Here is a 26931-nt window from a genome sequence, read left to right on the forward strand (position 1 = left end):
CAAAATCATCCTCTTGTGTGAAATGTATAGAATAACTTTAGAAGCTGATTTTTTTTTCAGATTAATGATATAGCATGCATTGTTTTGTTCAACCATACAGATGCCCTACTTGTTAAAACCCAACGACCATTAAATAACTTTACTATGCCATTTTGAACATAGGAATAACAAAACTTATTTCTGTTAATGGATATTTTATGCAAAAATTCTGCATTGGTTATAGTGAAATCCTATCCCCCCCCCCCCCGACCCCCGTACTCAACTTTAGGACTTGGTTCTTCTGATAAGTTTTTGTAGATGAACATCTACAAAATGTGCGTGTGTTTCACTGAAATTGGAGAGCATCTTCTGTTTTAATTTGATGTTAAATTTCTTGCATTGTGATTTTTAAGAAACTTTCATTATTGAATTGATACAACCTGCTTAAGAGTTTTTATCATTTGTCAGTTTGCAAATTCTGTTCAATAAATGTATACATAAATAAGTAGATTTTGAGATGAAAATGTATTAGTTCAGGGAAAACTGCTTTTCTCATGTAGTGAAGAAACAAACATTCATGAAGTTTTTTTCTTTGCTATAGCAGAGTCTGCAATCTAAAGATAAACAGAGGCCTATATGACTGGCTTCAGAATATATTCTGTAGGAAAAGCATCTAATGGGCTTAGTCACTGAAATAGGTGCTTCAAAACATGCAGGAAAGTAAGACAGCCACACGTGCATTCACATGTTAAGACAATTGGGAGCAGTTTCCAAAACAGCACCATCATTACATCTTTTAAGGCTAGTATACATTGGGCAGTAAAAATCCAGATAATTATTAGATGGCAACAAGCAGCTAACTGTCCTGTTTCTCTTTCATGCCATCTAGTAATGACTCATATACTTGCAGCCCAGATGTATTAGTTTTAAAATGTCCCTTCCCCTGCCCACATTTTTTTTAAAATGAATGTCAACCATTATTTGAATTGGGGTTCTGGCCCAGGCAACCAAAGTTTACTGTCTTATTCTGCCCAATTTTCTTAACCTAAATTGTTCTTTGGTAGTAAAAACATATCATTGGAATTTAAGCACAGAGAAAAGTTAGATATTTCACTTCCCTTAATTTGTCAGTAATGATTCAACAGTATAGAAGTATATCAAGAATATATCAGATAATAGATTACCATATCAGATTGCTTTGCTTATGAGGTGCAAGGTTTTTATGCACCTTTGTTGTACTTTTCTTGAGTTCCATATAATACAAGTTAAATTATATTCATTTTAGAAGTGAGCATTGTCTGATTGTCAGCTTATTGGCAGTAGGCAGTTTTGCAAAGAAAGTTTTTAAGTAACATCTGAATCAAATGAACTGTTGTAATGAAATGAGCTAAGTGGCAAGTTTAGTGTCAGATATGACAGGGAAAAGTTAAAGTATTTGATATGTTTACGTGAACAGCTTGTATGTGTACAAATTTAGAAAATAAGCAGGCCACCTAACCTCATAATGTTTTATTAATGTTTCTTTTCTGTTATAGTTTGAAAATACTATTTTTTTTAAAAAAAATATGCCACTTATGTTGTATCAGAGAAATTTCCAACTGAGGTTACCTACTATAATTTCATATACAGTACATTTCTTTCATTCATTATGCCAGCATCTCAGTCCCATTCAAGGTGCAGCACACAAATGAAAAAAGTATTGATATATAAATCAATTTTCTTCTGTAGGGTGGGATGCTCACATCCTTCTGCCTGTGCAGTGGTAATTCAAACTAGCTTTAGAAACAAAAGTCTTCTTCTCATTATTCTTATAGAGTACTAGTCTGGTTTATGGTTTTGTTATTAAGCTGGTCTTGCTTTCTGTATGCCAATTTGTAAAACATTTCTTTTTTCCCTTTTCAAAGTGGGAAATAGAGCAGACAGTGTTTTATCATTGTCTGTGCTTTTTCAGCAAAATTACCAACATGTGCAACAGCCTAGGTTAATACAAGTTTACTCAGGCCAAGAAGTTTTCATGTTTGAGAAACTCCATATTACATGTTTCCTACCTCTTAGGAATTATAGGACTATATGATTTAATGCAACTCTACATTTAAGGCAACAGTACCACAATTTGCATTTTTTATACATTAAAACACATGCAGATACACACTTATAAATATTTCCAGATGAAAGTAAGAAGACAGTGCACTTAAATGATGGGTACATAATGGAATCAAAAGCTTACCTGTGTCTACACTTTTAATCCTTGTGACAATTAAACCTCTAATAGATTGTGTTTGGTTGAATGTAGTTACAATTCTCAGTGAAGCCTGCAATATAGCTCAAATATCTGGATTGTATCTTCTTTTTGAGTTGGTTGAGTTGCTCATTTTTGACAAGATCATGATAATAGGCCTATGCCAGAAATTACATGTTTTCTAAAGCGGTGTCACTCCATTTTCTTTTTCCAAATTGCTTTCATATTTAAATGATATTCTCATGGATGAGATATAGTATCCTTATACATATCTTAGTTACAAAATAGCCTGCCTTTCTTTGTACAATATTGCTCTTTCTCCACTGACCTGCCACCTCCCTGACTTCCCATTCTTCAGTGACATCACATGGGAGACATCTCTAGCAACCTTTTATGATGGAACTTTTTTTAAAAAAATAACTGCATTAGTGACAACTTCCTTTTTTAACATGCTCTGTTTTGAACAGTGTTCTGTTTGATTATTCCTTTGTCTGTCCAGAGTGATTCTGAGATCATGTTTAGACAGAACATATCCATCTTGAATTTCCAAGGTTATTCCTTCCTTTCTTCTAGCATTCATTGTTTAATGAAGTATTTGGTGAAATGGAAAGTTTGAATTCTGAAATTTGAGGTTCTTTGATTGTAAGCAAAGATTTTCCAATATTGTCTTAATTTCTGGGTCCAACAAAAATAATTGGCACCTGTATCTTTTTCTTATGAACCTGTCATCTTACTAATCACACATCAGAATATAATTGCTCCAGTTGCCCATTTCATTTGCATAACATTACCAATAAGCTATATGTAAATCTTACACATTTGAAGATTTTGTGATTATAAATGAAGATGAAGCATGCACATCAAAATTAGTTTCAGAAAGTTGCATTGCTTTCCTCAGTTTCAGATTCATGGAATCCAGTCCAGTTCTGGTTCCTTTTGTTCTTTGTTATAATTGAGTACAAAACATTTTGTTGCTGTGGCTGAAATGACTATCAGACTTTTAGAGAGCTGTGCTGGTGCAGTGGTTAGAATGCAGTGTTGCAGTGTTGCCGGCTGCCAGCAGTTCAGCAGTTTGATTCTCACCGGTTCAAGGCTGAACTCAGCTGGATTTTCTCAGAATGATCTGTTCACAAATTGGTTCTTCAGATCCTGTAATAGTGTAAATCGATGACACTTTATTCATCCACCTTGCTTCTGGCCATCCTTCCCCCCCTCTTTCTTTCCATCTTATCTTTATAAAATTCTCAAGAGATATTTTTTTTAAAAAAAGGACTAGATGCAATTAAAAATAATAAAGCGTATAAGTCAGAACAGTTGCTTTCATCAACATACTTTTTACACAGAATCATCTAGCAGCATCTGCTTAATAGGAGACTTGAAGACAGTAAACCTGATTTCTTTGCACATGAACTCTTTCCAGTATATTAACATTTGGAATGATGTCAGTATTGCATTTATATCCTTTACAGAAACATTATTTTCCCCAAATATATTTGTGTAAGTCCCAAGTGTTGTTAATGTAGGAAAAGCAGTTTTATTGTTTGCTTTCTTCCTGGCCAAGTGAAATGGCTATGCCTGTAGCTGTATGCAGAGACAGCTGGGAACAGCTCCTCAAGCAGCTGCTTGAATTTTGCCAATGACACAGATGCTTGAACTGTGTGAAAAGAGGTCCTTTGAGTTGTTGTAAAATTCCTCTTTTACATGCTAGCATAAGGGGTTTTTTTTTTTTTTTTTTTTTTGTGGCCTTATGCTCCATTTAGAAACATTTTGTCATCCTTTCTCTTTCTCCCCAAAATGTTATGGATTTGCACTCATAATGTGGGGGGTTGCATTTTTTTTTACAAAAAATTATCATGAAAAGCTTAGACAACCTATTAATTAAAGAGACTAGATAGAGATTTGTCTGCAACAAGAACAGAGTACTTGTTTCCACAGCTATATAGCTACATTCAGAGGCATCTATTTAATTTGTTGGTTTCTTAGGTTTGTATCCCATTTCTTTTTGGAATTCAAGGGAGCCTTCTCCAAATTTTCCTCACAGCAAAATGTCTGTGAAGTAGGCTGGAATATAGGAACGGCTTAGGGTTTTGGGAGTTGAAGTCCACAAGCCATAAAAGGGCCAAGTTTGAAGACCCCTGTTCTAGGCTAAATGCGGAATTGAATATGAGTCTCCTTTGATTTTAGTTTAACCGCTTAGTTTTTGACTCATGTATCTGGTTTACTTTGGCCATGTAGTATGTGCAAATACATTGAAGAAGGTAATGATGCTAGGATACCGGTAGTTAGTAGAACAAGAAGAAGGGGCAACTAAAGAACATGCTGGCTTGATAGCATCAAATCAAGCTCAACATCCAAATGATTGAAAGATGATGATGATGATAATAATAATAATAATAATAATGATGATGATGATGATGATGATGTTGGAAGGGACCTTGGAAGTCATCTAGTCCAACCCCGTGCTCAGGCAGGAAACCCTATACCATTTCAGAAAAATGGCTGTCCAGTCTCTTCTTAAAAACTTCCAGTGTTGGAGCATTCACTGCTTCTGGAGGCAGGTTGTTCCACTGGTTAATTGTTCTCACTGTCAGGGAGTTTCTCCTTAGTTCTAGGTTGCTTCTCTCCTTGATTAGTTTGCACCCATTGTTTCTTGTCCTGCCTTCAGGCGCTTTGGAAAATAACTTGACTCCCTCTTCTTTGTGGCAGCCCCTGAGATATTGGAACACTGCTATCATATCACCCCTAATCCTTCTCTTTGTTAAACTAGACATACCCAATTCCAGCAACCGTTCCTTATATGTTTTAGCCTCCAATCCCCTAATCATCTTTGTTGCTCTTCTCTGTACTTTTTCTAGAATCTCAACATCTTTTTTACATCGTGGATGCAGTATTTCAAGTGTGGCCTTACCAAGGCATTGTAAAGTGGTTATTAATACTTCACATGATCTTGATTCTATCCCTCTGTTAATGCAGCCCAGCACTGTGTTGGCTTTTTTGGCAGCTGCAGCACACTGCTGGCTCATATTTAAATGATTGTCCACTAGGACTCCGAGGTCCCCCTCACAGTTACTACTATTGAGCAAGGTACCCCCTATACTTTACCTGTACATTTGGTTTTTTCTTGCCTAAATGTAGAATCTTACTTTTTTCACCATTGATTTTCATTTTGTTAGATAGCGCCCAGTGTTCAAGTCTGTGCAGATTCTCCTGTATCTTAATGCTGTTTCTCGACAGGAGAGCATGGAGAGCACTTGCATATAAAGTCACCAAATGTCAGACACAACTAAATGGTTAAAACAATAATTTCTACTCCAGCTGATTTGACCATATTATCCAGGGGTCTTCAAACATGGCCCTTTTATGACTTGTGGATTTCAACTTCCAGAATTCCGGGAGTTGAAGTCCACAAGTCATAAAAGGGCCAAGTTTGAAGACCCCTGATATAATGATACAAAAAAAAAAAAAAAACAACACCTTTGGGATCAAAGAGTTAAGAGTTAAGATGAGATAATAAGATTCCCCTGGTTTTATTTCAATTCTGTAAGTTACCAGAAGTCTATTCATAAGTACATTCCTAAAAATTTGAACATGTGTCCCTTTTCAAATTTCATATTCTTTATACTTCAGACTGCAAGTGAAAATATCTTTAACATTCTCCTAATGATGAAATATATTTTCATTGATTGGTTTGAGCAAAATATGAAATCCATTCCACAGCATCTGAATCTATCATAGCTTAAATGCTTATTGAGCTGAAAAAAACTTGGAATGTTTTGAAATATGGAGATGCACAAACCAAATTTACTGGGTTAACATGAGCATTACGTTATACCAATTGCTTTGGAAAATCAGCCCTAGTTTGTGGGAACAACATGTGCTTCAAAATGGCCTTACTCTGATTCCCCCCCCCCTCTAAACGTATGAAAATTTTATCATTCATTGAACTGTATGAATCCATTATTTTAGTACAGAAAAATGTTCTTTGTAGGAAATTTACAAAAACAATATTAGATATAGCAGCATATAATTTCCTCTTATATTTCATATATTTATATTTCCCTTATTACATCTAAATAATACTTCTTGATAGATGGATTTTTGTATTTGGGGAAGAAAGAACAATTTGTATGATCTATTTAAAAGATGATGTGTTGGACAACATTGGTATGTGATGGATTTCATCCTGAGATGTTTCTTTGTTGATAGCAAATTCCAGAATGAGGTTATATTAATCTGTGATAACATAAATAATGAAACTGTGGTCAATAAAGCATTATCATGTATTTAGGGCTGGCAGCGGGCAGATAGACAATATTACTGTAGGCTGGAACTGAATATTCAAAACACTTTCTGGGCCAAATGAAATTGTAGAATCGATTTATTTTGTTTGCATTTAAAGGCAAAGTAATAGAAAGAATTTCAGAAACTGTGCAAACTGATCCGTGTTGAAATGGTAGCTACCATTATATTTTCCAACCATGAAGATGAGTACTGTATCATAAGATAGGATAGCTAACCTCTTGGTTGGTCATTTTGTTTGCTTCAAAGCAATTTGCCTTGAGATGATGATTGGTATAGAATGAATGAGGAATTGTCACAACATGAATAAGCCTTTCTAAATACTTATTCTTCTCCAAACATTTGTGGGATTTTGTTCTTTGTAGGAAAAGTTATCCCTAGTAGGAGTATAAAATCAAATTACTCAGCTTGACAGCTTTCTATTTTCCTACAAAACTTAGTATGCTTTAGATTCTTTTTAAACTGGAGAAGCAAGATTCTTTAAAACAATTTTTAAAAATGAGTTTGTTTCTTTACAACTGTGAAAGGCTCCTTGACTTTAATACATTGATTGTTTTAATCAATTTATCAAAAAAAAAAGTTGCTTGAAATCCTCTTTCTGTTTCTTCTGCAGCACTTCAGGGAACACCTTGACAAACTTTTTGCCAAAGGAATCGGAATGCTGGACATTGCCTTAGTTGAAGCTTTCAATATGCTCAGTGATGTAAGTTCATCAATTTTGCCTCCTCTTTTGTTTCTGATTTCATTATCTGGAACACATTATTATATTTCTTTTTCATTTTAGAATTTGTATTACTTACGTAATCTGTTTAAATGGACAATGTAGCTTTTTTTTTTTTTTACTGAATGTAGCAGTATTCAACATGCAAATTCGGAAATTCGTTCTTATGAATTATATGTCAGTACTCTTATATGATCATCTGTTGGGTCTCACTTTTAGACTGTCTTTTAGGTTAGAATAAGTAAGCCTCATATTTACTAGTGTTTTCCAAAGAGCTAGCTGTCTTCATCATTCTCTAAATTGTATTCATAGCTAAGTCTAAATTCTTCCCAACCATTATTTATGCTATTACCACAAGTTTCTCCTGCAGGATTACAGTATGAATTATATCATGTGACAGATGCAATTACCTCCTTTGCCAATAAAGTTAATTTTTGTTATGATTATATTTTATAAGTCTTAACCAATAATTAAAATTCTGTGACATTTTGAAGAGAATCATAAACAAATGCTCCAAATGTCAGGATGAGCTGAAATTTTCACTGCTAAATAATGAATCACTGAGTTAATTGTAGTTCATCATAAGGTCCCTTATTATTGTTATTATTCTGGAAAAGATGTTAATCATTTCTGTTATTCAATAAAAATGTTTAAATACACATGAGAAGACATCACCCACCCAAGCTAATATGATTAATATGATTTACAGTAAAATAAATAGATGAAAAGACCCAGTTTTAATATACTGTTTATTTTTAAAAATCTATAGTTCTTACTTTAGTTTTAAAATAAAGAAGAGTCACTGATGCAAATAGATTTTCTAATTTTATTCATCATATACTAATTTCACTGTTGGCTGGTTTTATTTTGGCAAAGCAAGAATAAAATTTATATGTGCCCAGAATGATCAAGATACTATTACTTGTGTCTGCTACACTCTACATACCCCTCCTTCCTTAAATTACCAAACACAATTTATCAACAACAGAGAGTTGCAGTTCTGTATTTTCTCTGAGCAGAAAACTCACCTGATCGCCTGCGTAGCCTTTACATCAGGGGTCCCCAACTCCCGGGGTGTGGATTGGTACCGGGGCGTGGCATGCCAGCAACTAGTCTGCACAAAAAGCAAAGTCACATCCGCAGGATGCAGGCAGCACATAAAACCACCCCTGTCCACGTAACTGGTCCCTGGCGTCCAAAAGGTTGGGGACCTCTGGTCTACATACATGCATGTATGTTGGTAGCAAGAATAGACATGATGGGAACAATTTTAAAAATGGCATGCTACTAAATTGGAATTTTCAGATTGGGTATGCCTATATGGCAGCTTTTTAATGGGACATTAAATGACATACTATTAAAATCCTAAATGTGCCACCAGTTCCAAAAGGTTTACACCCCAATAGTGAAAGAGAATGCAGCGTCTTTTAATCTATTTCTCCCATCATTCTGTTTGTCCCCTTTGTTATTTTCTCATCTTACCTTTAGCAGGTAGAATCTGTTACCTGGTTATCTTTCTAGCAAGAAGTCCATTCATGCACTATTGAGTGGAGACCACAGAAAACCTTATCCTGTAAAAGAAAAAAAAATAGCAAAGAAAACCCTTCCCCTCTGAGCCAAGGAGCACTTAAAATATTAGGAAGCAGTATGTGTGTATTGTATGCATGCATGTACATATGTATATATGTATACATATAAATAAAAAATGGGAGTAAGCCCATAAAGTAAGCAAACTACCTTGATGATGATATGATATGTAAAAATGATTTTATATTCTCTTTTCATTTTAGATTACCTCTCCCTCTCATTCAATCATTAAAAATGATTGCTAATATTTTGACATATTTCAAGCAGGGTTGAGGTATATCTTGCCTTGGGGCTTGTAATTTCCAGACTTGACTTTTTGATGGAATGGATGCTTTTCTATAAAATATATTCCATATGACACTGTATTGTTTAAAGTATATCATACTCTAAATGTGGAATATGTTTGACTACTATGCTCTGTCAAAATAAGAAATAAAATCTTAAAATATACTTTTTCTAGATGGAAATACTCAGGAAGCACAGGTATTTTGTAGCAAAAACTGATTTGCCTAACTAGGTTTGTCAGAAGCCAAATAATGTCACTTTTTTTGTTTCCTAGTTCAATCACACAGGACAAGGAAGTATCTGCAGTCAAGCCATAATGCTGATTACTGATGGTGCAGTGGATACATATGATGCTATATTTGAAAAATATAATTGGCCGGATAGAAAGGTAATCCTATGTGTATATTCATGAAATAACTGGATCAAATGTTGATCAAGATTTACATTATCTCAGATATTTTGTTATGGATGTATCTATATTGTCAGAAATTGCTCTTTGTAAATGAAATTTTAAAAAAAAAGTCTTCTAGGAATGCTTCTATTATTTCATGATTTTTTTGCCAAATTGTTTAAAAGTGGAACATTCATTTCTGTACTGAATGAATTTAGTAAAAAGATATGTTCTAGAGAACACATATGAAGCATTTTGACAGTGGGATATTGAATGGTTGGACACAGTACCTTCTGATTTTCAATAAATCAGTTGAAAAATAGAACAATTATTATCCTTCCCCAAGAGGTAGAAAAATGAACATCACAAAATAGCGTAATATATAAGAGCAATTTGTTTAAATATGGCAAAGAACTTTCATATGAGTTCATTTAAAAATAGCTGGTCTAATTTCAATAGTCAAATTATTTATTTATTTGTTTATTGCATTTATATCCTGCCATGGTTTCAAAACTGTCTGCAGTGAGATATCATATGTACCAACTTGCATATAGAAATACCTGTAAATCAGGATAATATAGAAAAATATGATATAATAATCTGCATGCATGATCAGTTTGGGGCCTACAGAAGTAACTGTTGAGAACTTTGTGGTTCTGCTTGCCTGTTTCTTAATCTCTGAATTGAAGTAGGCAGCTCTTCAAGTGGAGGTTTATATGTTAAATTAAACACAAGGGTATCTTAAATGTTGAAGCATTTCTCTGTACAACATCTGGGACCTTATCAATTACGGAATAGAATTTAATTTTCTTCATGTATGATCTGTGATCGCTGAAAAAAACAGCTAGAGCTGATGAAATTGAAATGAACGTGTACGTGCTACTTTTCTATGACTGATTTGTATATCAGCTCCTTTGTATGATTAACTACTGAAACAACTTTGCAATGCATTAATGGAAATACATTACGGAGTAGTATGAAACAAGTATTGCTTTTCATTGCATGTGTGCTGTGTGGTTAGGCAAGATAGACTCTGCCAGTTAATACCTACCTGGTTAATTTATTTTTGTATCAGTCGTATTCTGAGATTTTGAGAAAAGAAGTCTACTTATACAGTATAGTAAACATGATAGAATGGAATTACCATTGTTCATATTTGTTTATGGATGAGTCGATAAAACAAAATCTTAAATATCTTAAATATTCCCTTTACTATTGCCAATGGAAACAAATATTTAAAATTTTATGGAACTTTCCTTTAGAGAACTATGTAGTTGGAAGATAATTTCTTATATCATAATTGGATTTGAGTATTGCAAGAGGAGGTTTGACGAAAGTGAATTATTGTTAATAACTAAAAATTAAAATAGTAGAGTATGGCTAGTATGAGGACATAACATTCTTGTCTCATAATTATATTGCTATTAAATAATAGAAATATTTTTAATATTTAAAACAGCCATCACACATACAAGTAAATGATTTGATTTGGATACCATGTGCTATTTAATTCATCATCTAATTTGCCCCTCTGATATATATATTTGGGTGCAAAGTTAGATCGGTACATATATTCTGGGCTTTATTGATTCCAAGAGATACTTTTGAGTGCATGGAAGTGCAAATGAAACACTGGTTTGCATCTCACTAAACCAGTTTCATCTGCTTTATCTTGATTTTCACAAATGGAAGGCTGTATATTCTTGGGAAAATTATAGTCTTGACCCCATGTATTCCAAATTGGATCTGCAACACAAGCAGAATGTACTGTTCATGATCACTCCTTTAACTGTCTTGAACTTGCCAGAAGCTACCTTTATGCTTGAATATAACATGATTAGCTAAATATATTTAATACATACTAGATAAAGACATATCAATTATCTGATTCCTCTCTGTAAACATGAAGGAGAATAACCCCTCTACAGTTTAAATTTCCACTTCTTCCTGGCTTTTCCCAAGTTTAACTGATACCTTTGATTTGTATCTTTTACTCTTGTACAAAACATGGCATTATTAATTATTGACATTAGTTGAATTACTCTCTGAAATGCCCAATGTTTTCCCCTCATGTATATTTATGGAAACATGCACATAAAAAGGGGTAACACCCCTGATTCACCCATATTGATCTCAGACTGTGGACTGATAATATAATTTGGAGTTCTGATTAGGAAAATAAGACATGTCACATTTTTATTTTCCTTAAATGTTAGGGATTTCTCCACATTGCCAGTGGCATAAACATACTATGGTAGTTGTAGGACTTCAGATGCAATCTGGATAATTAAAACTGGCACATTTCTTCACCTGACACCGATGCTCTTGACAGTTATTGGTTTTGTCATTAGAAACTCAATGAAAGCTGTGAGAAGAGACTTCCTGGCTATTTTCTGGTAGGGTATACAATGAATATATCAATCCTTTTATGATTCAAACTATACTATCGTATATGCCGGCGTATTAGGCGACCCGGCGTATAAGACGACTCCCGTCTTTATAGCCAGGCCGCATTCCTAGAACATCGTCTTATATGCCGGAAACTACCAGTATTTCCGGCGTATAAGACGACTCGGCGTATAAGAAGACCCCCGTCTTTGGCGCCGATTTCAGCGCTCGCGGAAGTCGTCTTATACGTCGGCATTTACGGTATTTATATTTATACTTTCCTTTGTTTTTGTTAATACAGCACTTCAAAGTAAGGGTTTGGTTAAGATAGTTATATTTAAAATTCTATTAAAAAAACTAAAAAAATGTTTATGAGTTCTCTCACCATAATTAGTATGGTGCTTCATACATGTCATGAATGGGTTGTCCTATTGCAAGCAGTCCATTCATATGTAAGCGTCATGTGAAACCAAGATCTATCATACATTTACTCAGTTTATCTTTTGCTATTCCATCTGAAATTGATCGGTATGATTAGATAACTTATTTAAAAAGCAATTTAAAATGAATACTGGGACCAGAGAGACCCAGGTTCAAACCTACATTCAACCATGAAAACTCACAACTCAATTATTATCTCCCATATTACCTTCATGCCTGCAAAAGTTAAATTTCTTCTCCTACATAGTACCTATTATTAAATTAATCAAGGGCACTTTGTCAGATGTGTTTGGCAATCTTTTATGATTAGCAGAACTCTCTTTTTGTCTTTGGGTCTTCTTCTTCCTTAGAAATGATAATTCTCTGAAATATTATTTTCTTCTCTGTATAGCAATCCCTGTGCTGACCTTCCATCACTCAGGAACTTGTGTACATTCAAACCTCTCCATCTTGAGGGTGAAGGTTCATTCTCCGAGCTTGCGGGTTGGTTTCCGAATGCTTCATTACCAGGCTAGGTAACTTCTTTAGTGGCTTTTAGGGGATATTTGTGTCAGTGCTCTTCTATTTATAAGGGCTTCAGGTGTGGGTGTGTCAAGTAAGGGTCTTGTGATGAGTCATCAGAGAGAGGCTTGTGATGGGTCTTGTGATGGGGAGGTCAGGGTTGTTAGAGAGTGTGAATTATTAGTGGGTCAGGGGTGAGTTAGCAGTGAGAGGCTGGTGACGGGTCTTGTGATAGGGAGATTACTTCAGGTCAGGATCATTGGAAGATGAACTGCTGGGGGGCAAGCAGGGCTTTTATGGGTTGGTTGAGGTCTGATGCTGTCTCCAATTAGCTGTGCAATTGATTTGGATTCTGATGGGTTCGTAGGCTGGTTGAAAATCAATGTGTCTGTTGATGGAATTGCTTGTGGAGTGTCAGGCTTCGATGAACTCATGAGCGTGGCAGGTGGTAGTATGGCCAATGATTTTAGTGTTGCTTCAATTGAATTGGTGTTGTTTGGTGTTGATGTGGGTATCGATTAAGGATTTGGGATTGTGGCGTTTGACTGCTAGCTGGTGTTTGTGGATCCTGGTTTTTAATTGATGTGATGTTTGCCCCACATAGAAGTGATTGCAATCATTACAACTGATTTTGTAGATTATATTGTTTCTTTAATCTTTGTGTGTTTTGTCTTTGGTTCTGGATAATTCCTGGTAGAATGTTCCATCTTGTTCTTTCCTTTTTTTTAGTCCAGTCAAAACTCCATCTGCATTTCAACTTCTCTCCTTCCCCTCATGACAGACATTCTCTCTATGTTGAAAAATGTTACCTGTTTTCTCCCAGCAATTTTCCAATCTCAGGTTATCATCTCTAAATGCAGTCTGTATGTTTGGAAAATCACACAGTTAAATGGCACACTGTGTTTACCTTCTCCCTTCTATCACAGAATTATTCCTTTAATTGCTTGGGTTGTAATGATTGGCTTTTCTTCTAGCTAAACCCAATATATTGTAGGATTAGTTTAGTTTCATCCATCACTATCCCTAGAATTTTAGAATATTTGCTGGACGGGCTCGACAAAGGGTTATCGCCAAATACCATCAAAAGGCAAGTAGCAGCCCTGGCTACGGTGCTGTCATGCGACGATGTGAAACTGTATTTGGAGAGACACTTTCAAAAAGACGTATCCTCTCCTTCCCAGCCTTTGGCGCCTAGATCTTCACTGGAGCAGTGAAGGAGAAGTGGTGTTCTTTTGTGGCTGAGGTAACTGGGCAAGGTATCAGTCATACCTGAATAGGGAGAAACTCCTTTACTGAAAAATGCCCTGTCTTTCTGCACACTGAGTGTCTCACAACTGAAATCCTTTCAAGAGGACATCCCCATTCTACCTGAATTATTGGGCAACTGGTAAAATATAAGGCAATAGAGAACAAATGGGGTGTTTTAGTTCCATACCATTGTTATGGATAAGCTAGATTTGCATTTTTTAAAATGGAGAGATATATACAGCTTTTAAATGAATAAATGGCAAGACTAAAATATATAAATTAAAAAAAAATCCACCTCCTAATCATAGTGAACTTTGTGGTGTGATAATACAGATACAAGTGATTTGGGATTAGAACAATGTGTGAACCTTCTCTAAATATTTATCATTTCAACAATGGTCATATATTTCTGTTAAATAATCAAACATTGATAATACAGTCCATGCAGTAGGCAAGCTTTGCCTAGACCAGAGATAGGCAACCTTCGCTCTTTTATGTCTTGTGGACTTCAACTCCCAGAATTCCTGAGCCAGCCATACTGAGGGGAAAGGGAGAGGTTTCCAAGCTGAGACATTCTGGTTCAGGAATTCTGGAAGTTGAAGTCCAAAGTCATAAAAGACCCAAGGTTATCTACCCCTGGCCTAGACAAAAGTTCTGTAGTCTCATTTTTGGAAAAGTCTTCCTGGCAGCTTTTTGTTGGTAAATGCTGCCACTGAGCATGCAAGTGCCTCAGAAGATGGAACTATTATATCTAAGGTTCCTAGGGAATCTGGTTCCCCACTGTTATAAATGTGGTGGTCCTCTGCACTTTCATCTTGTAAATCCCAATTCAACACATCATATGTACTGGATTCGAGTGGTGCAACTCTTATCACTGAGAAGACCCTGATTTTACAGCATTGGACCAAGCATTTCCACTCTGTGCTGAACCGCCCATCCACCATCAATAATGAGGCGATTGACAGGATACCTCAGGTAGATATGAACTATAGCCTGGATGCCCTACCATCAGAGGCTGAAACCTCACAGGCCATCAGTCAATGTTCCAGTGGTAAGGCGCCAGGATCTGACGCAATCCCAGTGGAAGTCTATAAGGCTGGCGGTGCTGTGCTTGTTGAAAAACGTACCCAGTTGTTTCGATCTTTCTGGAAACAAGGTTCCATTCCTCAGGAACTGAAAGATGCATCCATCGTGCACCTCTACAAGAGGAAAGGAAATCGACAAGTCTGCGATAATTATAGAGGAATATCACTTCTCTCCATTGCAGGCAAGATCTTTGCACGAGTGTTGTTAAATCGCCTGATTGACCATCTGGAACAGGGTATACTACCTGAGACACAGTGTGGCTTCCGCAATGAGTGTGGCACAATGGACATGATATTTGCAGCTCGACAGCTCCAGGAGAAATGTCAGGAGCAGAATCGTGAACTATACACCACCTTCGTGGATCTTACCAAGGCTTTTGACACAGTTAGTCGTGAAGGACTATGGCGCATTATGTCGAAGTTTGGGTGCCCTGACAGGTTTATTCTGATGGTACAACAGTTCCATGATGGCATGGCGGCTCGTGTTCTGAGTAACGGTGGAGCCTCAGAGGCCTTCCCTGTTACTAATGGCATCTCAGCCATGCTGTCAGACGCCTTTCAGAACAGCTCAGTGGGAGTTAATCTGAGGTACAGAACCGATGGGAAACTGTTCAACCTGCGAAGACTTCAGGCTGTCACCAAGGAGACTGTGCTACGAGATCTCCTCTTTGCTGATGACTTGCCCTTAATGCAGGATCGGAGCAGGAAATGCAAGCCAGCATGGACAAATTCGCAGCCACTTGTGACAACTTTGGCCTCTTCATCAACACGAAGAAAACTGAAGTGATGTACCAGCCAGCTCCAAAAGCCCAATATCAAGAGCCTACCATCACAGTAAAGGGACAAGAGCTGCAAGCAGTGGACCAATTTACGTATCTTGGTAGTACCCTCTCCCATGCAGTGACAATTGACATCGAGGTCAACTGTAGAATTGCCAAGGCAAGTTCTGCATTTGGCAGATTGTGGACTAACGTGTGAGACCGCCGTGGAATAAGTCTTGCTACCAAGCTTAAAGTTTACCAGGCAGCAGTGCTAACTACCCTATTGTATGCTAGTGAGACCTGGACAGTGTACAGGAGGCATGTTAGGCAACTGAACTACTTCCACATGACTTGCCTTCGTAGAATTCTGAGGATCCGGTGGCAGGATAAGATACCAGACATAGATGTCCTCTCCAGAGCAGGCCTACCATCAGTTTACACTCTGTTGATGAAAGCCTAGATGCGCTGGGCAGGTCATGTAAGGATGCCAGATCATCGCATCCCTAAACAGCTCTTCTATGGTGAGCGTCTCAAGGAAAGCGATCACACGGGGGACAAAATAAGTGATACAAAGACACATTGAAAGCCTCTCTAAAGTCCCTGGATATTAACACCATCTCTTGGGAACTTCTGGCGCATGATCGACCGACATGGCGCACCTTGGTGTACCAGGGTTGCCAGACATATGAACACAGAAGGACAATCTTGGCACAAGAAAAGTGAGCACTCCGCAAAGCCAGAGCTGCAAATGCTGAAGTAACAGTGTCTACATTTCTTTGTTCAATATGTGGCAGAACATTCCATGCTAACATTGGTCTTATTAGCCACCTACGGACACATCGTTGATGGCCCATAACCCACAAGATGTCAAGGTCTTCATCGAAATCGATGGACGAACAACAACAACATTCGAAGCGTTTCCAGAGCTTGGTTTATTGATAATGCTAATGCTGGTGTGGGCATTACTTTCATTTTTACTTTCAGAAGCCTTCTTTTTAAATTCCTTGGGGTCATTTATTTTTTTTTATTTGAGCAATACCTGCATGCCAGAATTCATTCTTTGTCATGTCATCTTCTTTCCAATGTTTTTTTTTATTGAAAATTTTTAAAAGTTTTTACAAATAACAACACAAAGAACAAAACAAAACAAAACAACCCTCACCCAACCCCTCCCAAACCACCCCCTCCATCCCCCCCCAAGCTTCCCAGAACTGAATATAGGCTTAATTAAAATTTTAAGAAAACTAAACAAATTTTAACAATTTATAAAATAATTAATAATAGGATATATATAACGTAAACATTAAGAAAAAAAATATTTAAAAAGAAAAAGAAAAAAAAAGAAAAGAAAAGAAAGAAAATGAAAAAGAAATAAGAAAAAGAAAAAAGAAGAAAGAAAGAAAGAAAAGAGAAAACAATCTATAAAATATCAAAAATTACGTACAAGTTACAAAAAAGCTAAATAATGTTTTTTTAAAATCCAATTTATATTGTATAAAACTTATCCATTTTTCCCATACAGCAAAAAACTTCTCTTGCGATTGCTCCTTTAAAAAAGCCGAAATCTTTGCCATTTCTGCCAAATAAGAAACTTTAAAAAACCACTCTTGCAAAGTAGGCAAAGATTCCTTCTTCCAATATTGCCCTACTAACAGCCTTGCGGCTGTAATCAAATTTAACATTAAAATAACCTCCTTAGCATCACAATCAGTAACAATACCTAACAAAAATAACTGCGGAGTGAATTTTACCCTCCTTCTAAAAATTCTTTGAATATTCCACCATATCTTGATCCAAAAAGCTTTTATGTTTTTACACGTCCACCAAGTATGATAATAAGTGGCGTCCAAACAGCCAGATCTCCAACACTTAGGCTGTAAATCAGGGTACATAATAGACATTTTTTGTGGATCAAGGTGCCATCTATAAAACATCTTATAAAAATTCTCCCTTAAATTCTGGGCTTGTGTAAATTTAACATACCTCACCCAAATAATTTCCCAGGTATCCAGTGGGATTGGTTCACCAAAATTTTGTGCCCATTTAATCATACAATCTTTAATTAATTCAGATTCTGAGTCCAATTCCACTAGGACCCCATAAACCCTCTTAATGTGAGTTTGTCTTTGGTCCTTTACTTGTTTAAAAAGATTTTCATCTTCTCTAAGCCAGCCCACATTACAATCCGTCTTCCATCTGTCCACTATTTGTCTATATTGAAACCATGAATAGGTAATATTTTCATGTGTTAAATCTTCCAAAGATTTTAACTGCCAACTCTGACCATCCCATCTAAGTAATTGTGTATAAGAAACCCTATCCATTTTAACTCCTCTCCTTATCTCCTCTATCGCATGCCAAGGTATGGCCCATAAGGGTATTTTAAAATCACTCTTGTAATACTTCCTCCAAACCCTAAGTAAGGAAATCCTTATAATATGTGATTTAAAAGCTCTATCCACTTTTTTATTAAAAATTAAGTAGGCATGCCATCCAAAAAGTAAGTCCCAACCCTCCAGATGGAGTATGTCTACATTTGTTAAATTTACCCAATCACTATTCAAAGTTAAAACCACAGCGTCATAATATAATTTCAAATTCGGTACCTTGAGTCCACCTCTCTCACGGAAATCTTGCATAATTTTAAGCTTTACCCTTGGTTTTTTCTCTGCCCAAATAAATTTATTAATACCTTTCTGCCATTCATTTAAATTAAGCTCATTCTTTAAGATAGGTAACATTTGAAACAAAAAAAGAAATTTTGGTAAGACATTCATTTTGATCACTGCAATTCTGCCCATAAGAGATATCTTCTTTCCAATGTTATAATCTTCTCTGTTATAATCTTCTCTTGGCAGTAGAGTATAATCAGCTCTCATCCAATTGTTTAGAGCAGTGGTTCTCAACCTTTCTAATGCCGCGACCCCATAATACAGTTCCCCATGTTGTGGTGACCCCCTACCACTTATACATCACCGGGTGCCAGGGGCGTGGGCAAAGAAAAGGGGAAAAAATGGCGGACAGCCTTGTTTGGCGACCCCCGTGAAATGGTCGTTCGACCCCAAATGGGGTCCCGACCCACAGGTTGAGAACCACTGGTTTAGAGATTAATCGTTATACAGTTATGCACAGGGACTGGTAATTAAAAGGGGATTAATCTGATAATATAAAACAAAAAATAGAAATTTACCACTGCTCTTTGATAACAAGATCTTTTCACTTTGCCATCTTGGATCTCCCCCTCAGCAATCCATCTTGCATGTCTGTTTATTTTTATTTGCACTACCTGTAAATGATCACAGATAAATTCATTTCTCTAAACATAGCAAAATTTTGGTACATTATGTCTAAGCCTCACCCCAAAATGGCTGCCAATAGTTCTTGTTAGGGGATAGTTTTATGTTGTTCATTTTATTGAATGTACTTTTATCGGTTAATGACCATACTAAAGTTTCTGTTTGTCTGATAAAATATTTATATTTGACTTTGTGCCTTCTACATTTTAATGGCATTTCATGAAGTATAGACTGGATTTTTTTTTATCCTATCAAAAACTTGTCTCAATACTTCATTCTCCCCTTTATAATGTATTATAATTTGATTTTCTATAACTGGCCCTAAAATTTGTTATGAAACAATTTATACTTCAAAGTAAACACGTCTTGTTTGTATGGAATAATTGTAAAATACCATTTTTGTTAAACTGAAATTTTATTTCAATATCTTTCCTGGTTTTAACATAGAATATTAATTGAATCCATTGCTAAGACTTTACATTATAGTTTTTTTTTCTTTTTTCACATTGTTGTCTGGGATTTAGTTCTTGAAAATAGACCTAAGAGAATAAAGACTCACTAGGGTCTATGTGCTGAAATACAGATTACAGTGCATTGTGATTTTTTTAAATCGAAGTACCACCATCTGCTGTTCAACATGTTCCTTAGAAAAACAGACAGACTTGTGAGAGCCTAGATAATAAAAATGTAAAGGTGTGATTATATAAAATAGGTCAACTCTATAACAGAACTAACAAAAACAATTCTTAAATATAGATTCTATTAGGTGTTAGTTAGGTGGCTTGTTAGTTCAACTCCTAACAACCACATAGACAAATGCTTCCAAGATATATCTTTTTCAAGGAGATTATGGTAATCTCTTTCATGCTTCATTTTTAACATTTATTTAAAAATATTTACATTTAATTTATAGGCTGCCCATCTCCCAGTATTGCCTACAGCTAGAAAACCAATTAAAACCAACATTATCCAATTTAAAACCAACCATTTTATCTGGTACATAATATGTTTAACTTTATAGTTTTATCTTTTTTATTAATGTTTTATTGATTTTCTAATTTTACATTTAAGTATTTAAAAAGCAACGTGGCGGCTGAGTTAATCGATAATTCAGTGACATAACAAGTATCTTTTAGTACCAGTCTCAAACTACCAAATTAAATATTTCCTCTCTTTTCCCCTTAGTATTTACTGTCTCATGTTTAAACTAATACAATTCTTATTATAACAATTAAATAAAAATAACATTCTTACATTTATCAATATTTTTAGCTTATACATATCCAAATTATTTTAACATTCAGGCTTTATAGTCAATCAATGTCCTAATTATTTTTTTCCAATTTTTAGTTTCCCATTAATATTTAAATTTAACATTTAATATTTATAGTTTCCAAGTTTTAAGTAACCAAAGTTCCCTTTATCACAATTCATCACAAAGTCTAATATTCAGGATACAAGTCTTATCTATTTGACCATATTCTATTTCTCACCATCTTACATAATCTAATTAATAATACAGTGTAACATTCTTATTTTCTATTAATTTTCAAATGTCTTAAATTTAGTAACCAAAATTTCTCTTGTTTCAACATCAAATATTTCCTCTCTTTTTCTCTTAATGTCTACTATCTCACATTTAAGCTAGTATAATTCTTATTATACCAGCTAAGTAAAAACATGTTCATTACATTTATCAATAGATTTTTAGCTTATATATATCTTAATTACTTTTACATTCAACCTTTATAAACAAATCAACATTCAAATTTAACTTTTAATATTTATACTTCCAAGTTTTAAATGACCAAAGTTTTCTTTATCTCAGTTCATGACAAAATCTAGTATTCAAAGTACACATCTTGTCTATTTGAATATATTCTATTTTAATCCTCTCTGATGTCAAAACCCCAATTTTCTTTGGCCTTATTCTAGATTTCTTTCTTTGCCAACTCACCTTCTATATCCGTGCTTTTAAATCATCAAATAGATCTCCCTCTGTTATTATATATATTGTTTGAGATAAAAAGGCCATCCAGTCGTCATTTTTTTGGAAGAACTAACAAATCATCTCTCTATTTTTCCATCTCAACGTATTGTCCTAAAATGTTTATCTTCCCTTCGATCTGTTCTTCTTGATCCTCAGGTTTCTTCTGGTTTATATAGAAAGTCTTTTCTATTTTCAGTTTGTCAGTCCCTTTACCGGATTTTCCATTAACTGTTGATCAATTTGTTTGTTGATCAGTTGAATCTTCTATCATAGTATTTGATTGTTCCACTTCTTCTAGTATATTCTGTGTAGTTGATTCTTTAGTTGTAATCCAAGTTTGGATTCGTATATCTAGGATAACATCTTGTTCTTTTGTGTAGCTTGTTATTTCATCAGTAACTATAAGAATAGTTTCATAAATTGCTTTCAACATATAGAGAATCTGTTCCTGATCTTCATCCATGTTCTCTTAGTGATGTATTAAATTGAAATCAGAGAATGAAAATAATTCTGTCACTGAGTATAGACACTGATATATGCCAAGGTTGCAAAAGTCTTATCTATAGTCTGGTCTTCAAGCCAAGTCTCTTTTAGACAATAACAAGTTGTAATATCAGGTTTAGCCACAAGATGTCCCCCATATCATTTAAGATTTTTTTTAAAGTCCAAAATTTTTATAATCCTTTTTCCAATTTTACTTCTTTTTTGTAAGTAAGTAAGTATTCAATAAGAATAAGAAATCTTTTAGTCCTCAAATTTTATAAAGATAGAAATCCAGTTAGAATCAGGTTATTCTTCCAGCATTTTAAATTCTCCTGGATAGTCAGTTGCCACTGTTTTTAGAGGGTGGGATGGAATTTTCCTTCCTTCTCTCCACAGGGGGGAAAATAGTTTGGGCAGCTTATACAGGTGGAAAAAATAGTTAGGATTGAAGAGAGGTTCAGATCTCACCCAGTCTCATCCATGCTGCTTTATAGGTACCTGGTGGTAAGTTTGACTTTGGCTGTCTTCAGCCTAGTGATGGGCCATATTTCTATGGCTGGTCTTTTGTCTGCTGATTTGGAGGACTGCCCTGGATCAAGCAGAAGGGCTGTCATCCTCCTGGGATCAAGTGGGGGTCCCCTTCTTGCTTGTCGCCCCTACAGGGTGACTTTCAATCCTTTCCAGGGTCCCCCAGCAGTGCGAAGAAGGATCTTGCTTTCCAACGGCCGCATCAACCATGTCAGCAAACCACAGAAGTCCTATGGTTTTATTTATCTTATATATGTGATTTTATTAAATATGCTCTATGACTGCATATTTTGTTTTGGTTTTATCCTGACGTGACAGGGAATTGTATGCTACACCATGCTGGATTTGGTTGGAATGACCTATAAGCCCCTTAAAATAAACAAACACATTTATCCATCTCAACTTACCTGTTTTCTTCTCCCTGAAAACATTTTTTTTCCAGATGTAGCGTCTGCTGTCATCACAAGCCCCAAATATGCAGATTTCTGTGGATGATTGTGACTGCAAGGGAGCAGTCAACCATTGTTTAATACTTGATTGATCCTTTAATTGGCTAGCATTTATAAATAGATATTGGGACAATACGCCTCCTTGACTTACTTCCTTTCCTATTTGGAACTACTCAGCTAGTCCAAATTCAGTTATTATTTCTTGTAAAGTTTCCTCAGAAGAGTAATCAGGTATTTGGGCACATCTATTATCTCTTAATATATTCATTATTCTGGCATGATTTAAATACTTAAAAGCCTTGGTGTAATCAATGAAGCAATGGTAAGCCTTTTTCTTAAGTCTCTTAGGAGACAGTGTTTGCTGTCTCTATTATCCATCTTATTTTGGCAAAGATTTTTCTAAAATCTTATTGACCATTTGACCTTTTTTTCTCTTATTTGAGGAATTAACTGCAGAGCTTCAAGAAATGCACATTCTGTGAAAGTCCCTTCCTTGGATAATCTTTATCTTGTTCCATATTTATTGAGAGTTGATAGCACTTGATTATCTCTTTTTCAGTTTTAAATATAGTTCAGTAAGTATTTCATCTCAGTCTATTCTCCTTTGTTTACTTATTATTTGTACTATTTCACTTTCTGGTAGGATTGTATATTCCTGTTATTTTATTAACTCTTTTGTAAAAGATGTCAACAGTCACCAAAGTTCTTCCATCTTGGTTTAATTAGATTAGCATCTATTTCAACCACTTCCATGCTTCTTTGTTGTATTTCTGCCCTAATTATTGTTTTTCCTGGCATTTCTTTCAATCTAGCTTTCATTTTCTATTTCTTGTTTTATTCCTCTATTTGTTGATATTTTCACTTGAAACATATTTCCTTACCATTTCTTGCTTAATACTGGAAGATTGCATTCAACAGTCATGTGTGCTTCTTATTCCCAATCTTTGTCTATTCCTGTATTTCATGGTAATACATTCCAAAAATCAATGTGATCCTTTACTCTTTCAAATATTGTGAATATCTTTTTCTCTGCTTTGGTTTTCATAATATCTTTTACCTCTCTCCATAGATTTTCAGATTCTCTTACACGTAGGTTAAGTGTATTGAATCTATTCATTATATTCATCTGCCTGTTCATTCTGGACTGGCACCTATTTTCTTTAATCATCTAAATTCAACCTATATATTTGACACCAGTAATGCATGATCTGTTTTGCAATCTGCATCTGAAATATCCAGGTTGACTTGTTTGTATTTCTCTGTCTATTCTTTCCTTTCTTATACTGTAATCTATGTGATTCTGATGTTGTACTGGTGATGTTCATTAATAGTCTCTGCTTTTATGCTGCTTAAATCAATATTTGTGAAGAAAAAATGAAGCATACCTATGGGTCTCTTGCCCATCTTAAACAATATTGCCTTTACGCTTTGTTGCTAATTCTACTCTATAAATGGCAAATAGTGAAATATTTTATCCTTCCTGTGCGATTCCCAACAGCATCTGGTTGGTTATTATTAAAACAAAATGTGGAACTTTAAATTAGCCTTTGGTTTGATCTTTGAAAAGATATATTATATTCTCATGAACTTACTTTTATATTTCCTCCCTACATTTCAGAATTTTACACTTCTTGTTTCTCTTATATTGAGCAATGGAAACCTAATATTCTATCAGAATAATTTCAGTCTTTTTTCCCATTTTTGAAAAGTAACTTAGCAAAATGAGAAAGCAAATTCATTCTTCTGAATCCTAGAGAGATACTCTATACCAGGGGTCTTCAAACTTGGCTCTTTTATGACTTGTGGACTTCAACTCCCAGAATTCCTCAGCCAGGCAAGCTGGCTGAAGAATTCTGGGAGTTGAAGTCCACAAGTCATAAAAGGGCCAAGTTTGAAGACCCCTGCTCTATACTGCCAGTCAGTTGGACACTGACTGGCAGTAGAGTTGGACTATCAAAGGGAGGAAGGGAGAGAGAGAGGGTGGAGATTGTCAAGAGCACTTAAAGACGTATTTTAAGTAGAATCAACTAAATTATTTTAAGTCATGTTGAGTCAACTCAAGTTCATAACAGTAAAACAACCAGATAGACCAGATGCTAATTTACACGCCTGGGCTTTATCTTACATGCTATCTTTTATGTCTACCTTAGCTTTTTTTTTTCAAAAGAAAAAGAAAAGGTATTGTACAGAATCTAATTTTCATCATTTGTGACATAATGCTGTAAATCACTGCAGAAATTGGGTCTTTTATATGTGAAATCCATTGCACTGAGATCTGGTAAATGGAGGTTTCGTGGTATTTTATACATGTGCTTGTTAATTTTATTTCAGAACAGAAGAGTCCCAAGGAACAAGAAGAATAAATTCTATTATTTTGCTGTGAGACTATCTGTAAAAACAGTTAATCATTTCGTTAAGTAAATGATCATTATACCAGCTGAAACATCTGTGATAAAAACAAATGGAATGCTATAAACACTCCGCAAAGATTTAAATTACATTTGCTTTCATCAAAGTCACACCCCAATAAGAATTTTTTGATCTTGGAAGGAAAAGGGATGTAATTATGGGCCTGGAATTTAGTTGCATACCAAAATTATGCATACACAAAGTCTGCAGCATGGTTGCAAAAACAGGTTTAATTTTGTTTTTTGCAGTGGTCCATAGATTAGAAAAGTGGGAAGATTGCTACAGCTACTGCTTAGCAATAAAGATTTAATCTCAGCAGTGAATACTACAAAGGGATACTATGCTGGAGAACAACAAGGCAGATGGGTAGTTTCTTATCAAGCTAGTTTAGCCCTGAAAAAGAACTGCCAAGTTTTGTTCTCTATCATCCAAGAGAGGAAGGCTTAGGTTATAGAAAAAGCAGATCATGAGTAGAGCCCAATACCAAAAGAAGCAGTGATTCCCTTTATTGGATTTGCTCAAATAAAGGCTGGATAGTCATCTTTGGTAGTCTTTGAATTTGGATTTCAGCATTAAACAGAGGGTTGAACTGGGAATATGAAGTTATATTATAGCCCAATAGTATCGGCCATTTGGGGAAGTTCAAGGGCCATAGTCAACATGATGCAGAATGAGTAGGACTGTTTTTTCTTTGTGTGTGTGTTTTTTTTTTCAAATTTAAGCCTCGGTTTGTTTCTTGTTTAGCAAGCTGAGCAGTTGTTTTGTAAGAGTGACCAAAAGATGGTTTGGGGTAGAAAGAGGAAATTTGGGAGCAAAAAATTGCCAAACCTCTGGTTTGGTAGACTTATTATTTTTTTTAAAAAAAAATCTTAACTCATTGTATACATTTCAATTAATAAAATATTGCAAGTGAAATGTTCAAACTTTAAACTTGTCATGTGGTGTCACACATTTCACCCAATCCCTTTCAAAGCAACTTTGTGACAATTGTTATTTACGTTGAAGTTGGGAATGGATGAGAGCAAAAGATTTGGTATATCCACTCTACTGATAGTTGGAGATTTCTTTTAGAAAAATCCAAGCAGATGCTTTGATTGATTGGCCAGTGCTGTTTCCGGTTCTTCTTAGATATCAAACTTAGAAACTGTAAATCCATGCATGGAGAGTGGGTAGACTAGATGTAATGATAGTTCTCTAGTTGATCTACAGTGTGTGATTTGTATACTTGCTTAGCTTGTATGCCATCTATTCCTGAAGGCTCTAGATCAGGAGTAGGCAACCTTGGCTCTTTTATGACTCGTGGACTTCAATTCCCAGAATTCTTATGCTGGCTCAGGAATTCTGGGAGTTGAAGTCAACAAGTTATAAAAGAGCCGAGGTTGCCTACCCCTGTTCTAGATGGTTAACAATGCCAACATATAAAATAATGCCTCTTGCAAACCCAAACCAAGATAAAAATTATAACAAATAGAGGAAAATTAAAATGGGTGGAGTGGCATACTAGCTTGTTCTGCCTCCTTTTTATTTTCTTCCCATATTTATTACCTTCCCATTGGTGGAACAGCTTGAAATAACCATAAATGATTTTTGTTGTTGTTTAAAAGGATCCATGAGCTTAGAAGTTTTGGTTCTGGAAGTAAATTCCTACACTTTATTCAGAGAAACACTTTTTTTAAAAGCTGAAAATTATGCTATTTGTATGGCTGGGAGATCTTGGAGTTTTAATAAGGTACATAAAATAGTTTAAAAATGTGAAGGCTGTTCTAATCTAACCTCTAGTCTTTTTTTAAAAAAAAACTCTAAGAAAATTGATTCTTCAAATACTTGAATAACACATTGCCTTCTTTCGAT

At 35.2% G+C, this 26931-nt stretch overlaps 1 protein-coding gene across 1 annotated transcript in view; it reads left to right on the forward strand.

The window, feature by feature from the left end:
• Nucleotides 1–26931, forward strand: part of LOC120301001 (voltage-dependent calcium channel subunit alpha-2/delta-3) — a 405499-nt gene that overhangs the window by 146753 nt on the left and 231815 nt on the right. The window contains exons 9-10 of the mRNA XM_039327628.1: nt 7131–7220; nt 9385–9498. Of these exons, the coding sequence (XP_039183562.1) occupies nt 7131–7220; nt 9385–9498 (204 nt within the window). The remainder of the gene's footprint in view (nt 1–7130; nt 7221–9384; nt 9499–26931) is intronic.

Source organism: Crotalus tigris, unplaced genomic scaffold, assembly GCF_016545835.1.
Source record: "Crotalus tigris isolate CLP2741 ecotype Arizona unplaced genomic scaffold, ASM1654583v1 scf7180000024362.2655971311:6658466, whole genome shotgun sequence".
NCBI classification, from domain to species: Eukaryota; Metazoa; Chordata; class Lepidosauria; order Squamata; family Viperidae; genus Crotalus; species Crotalus tigris.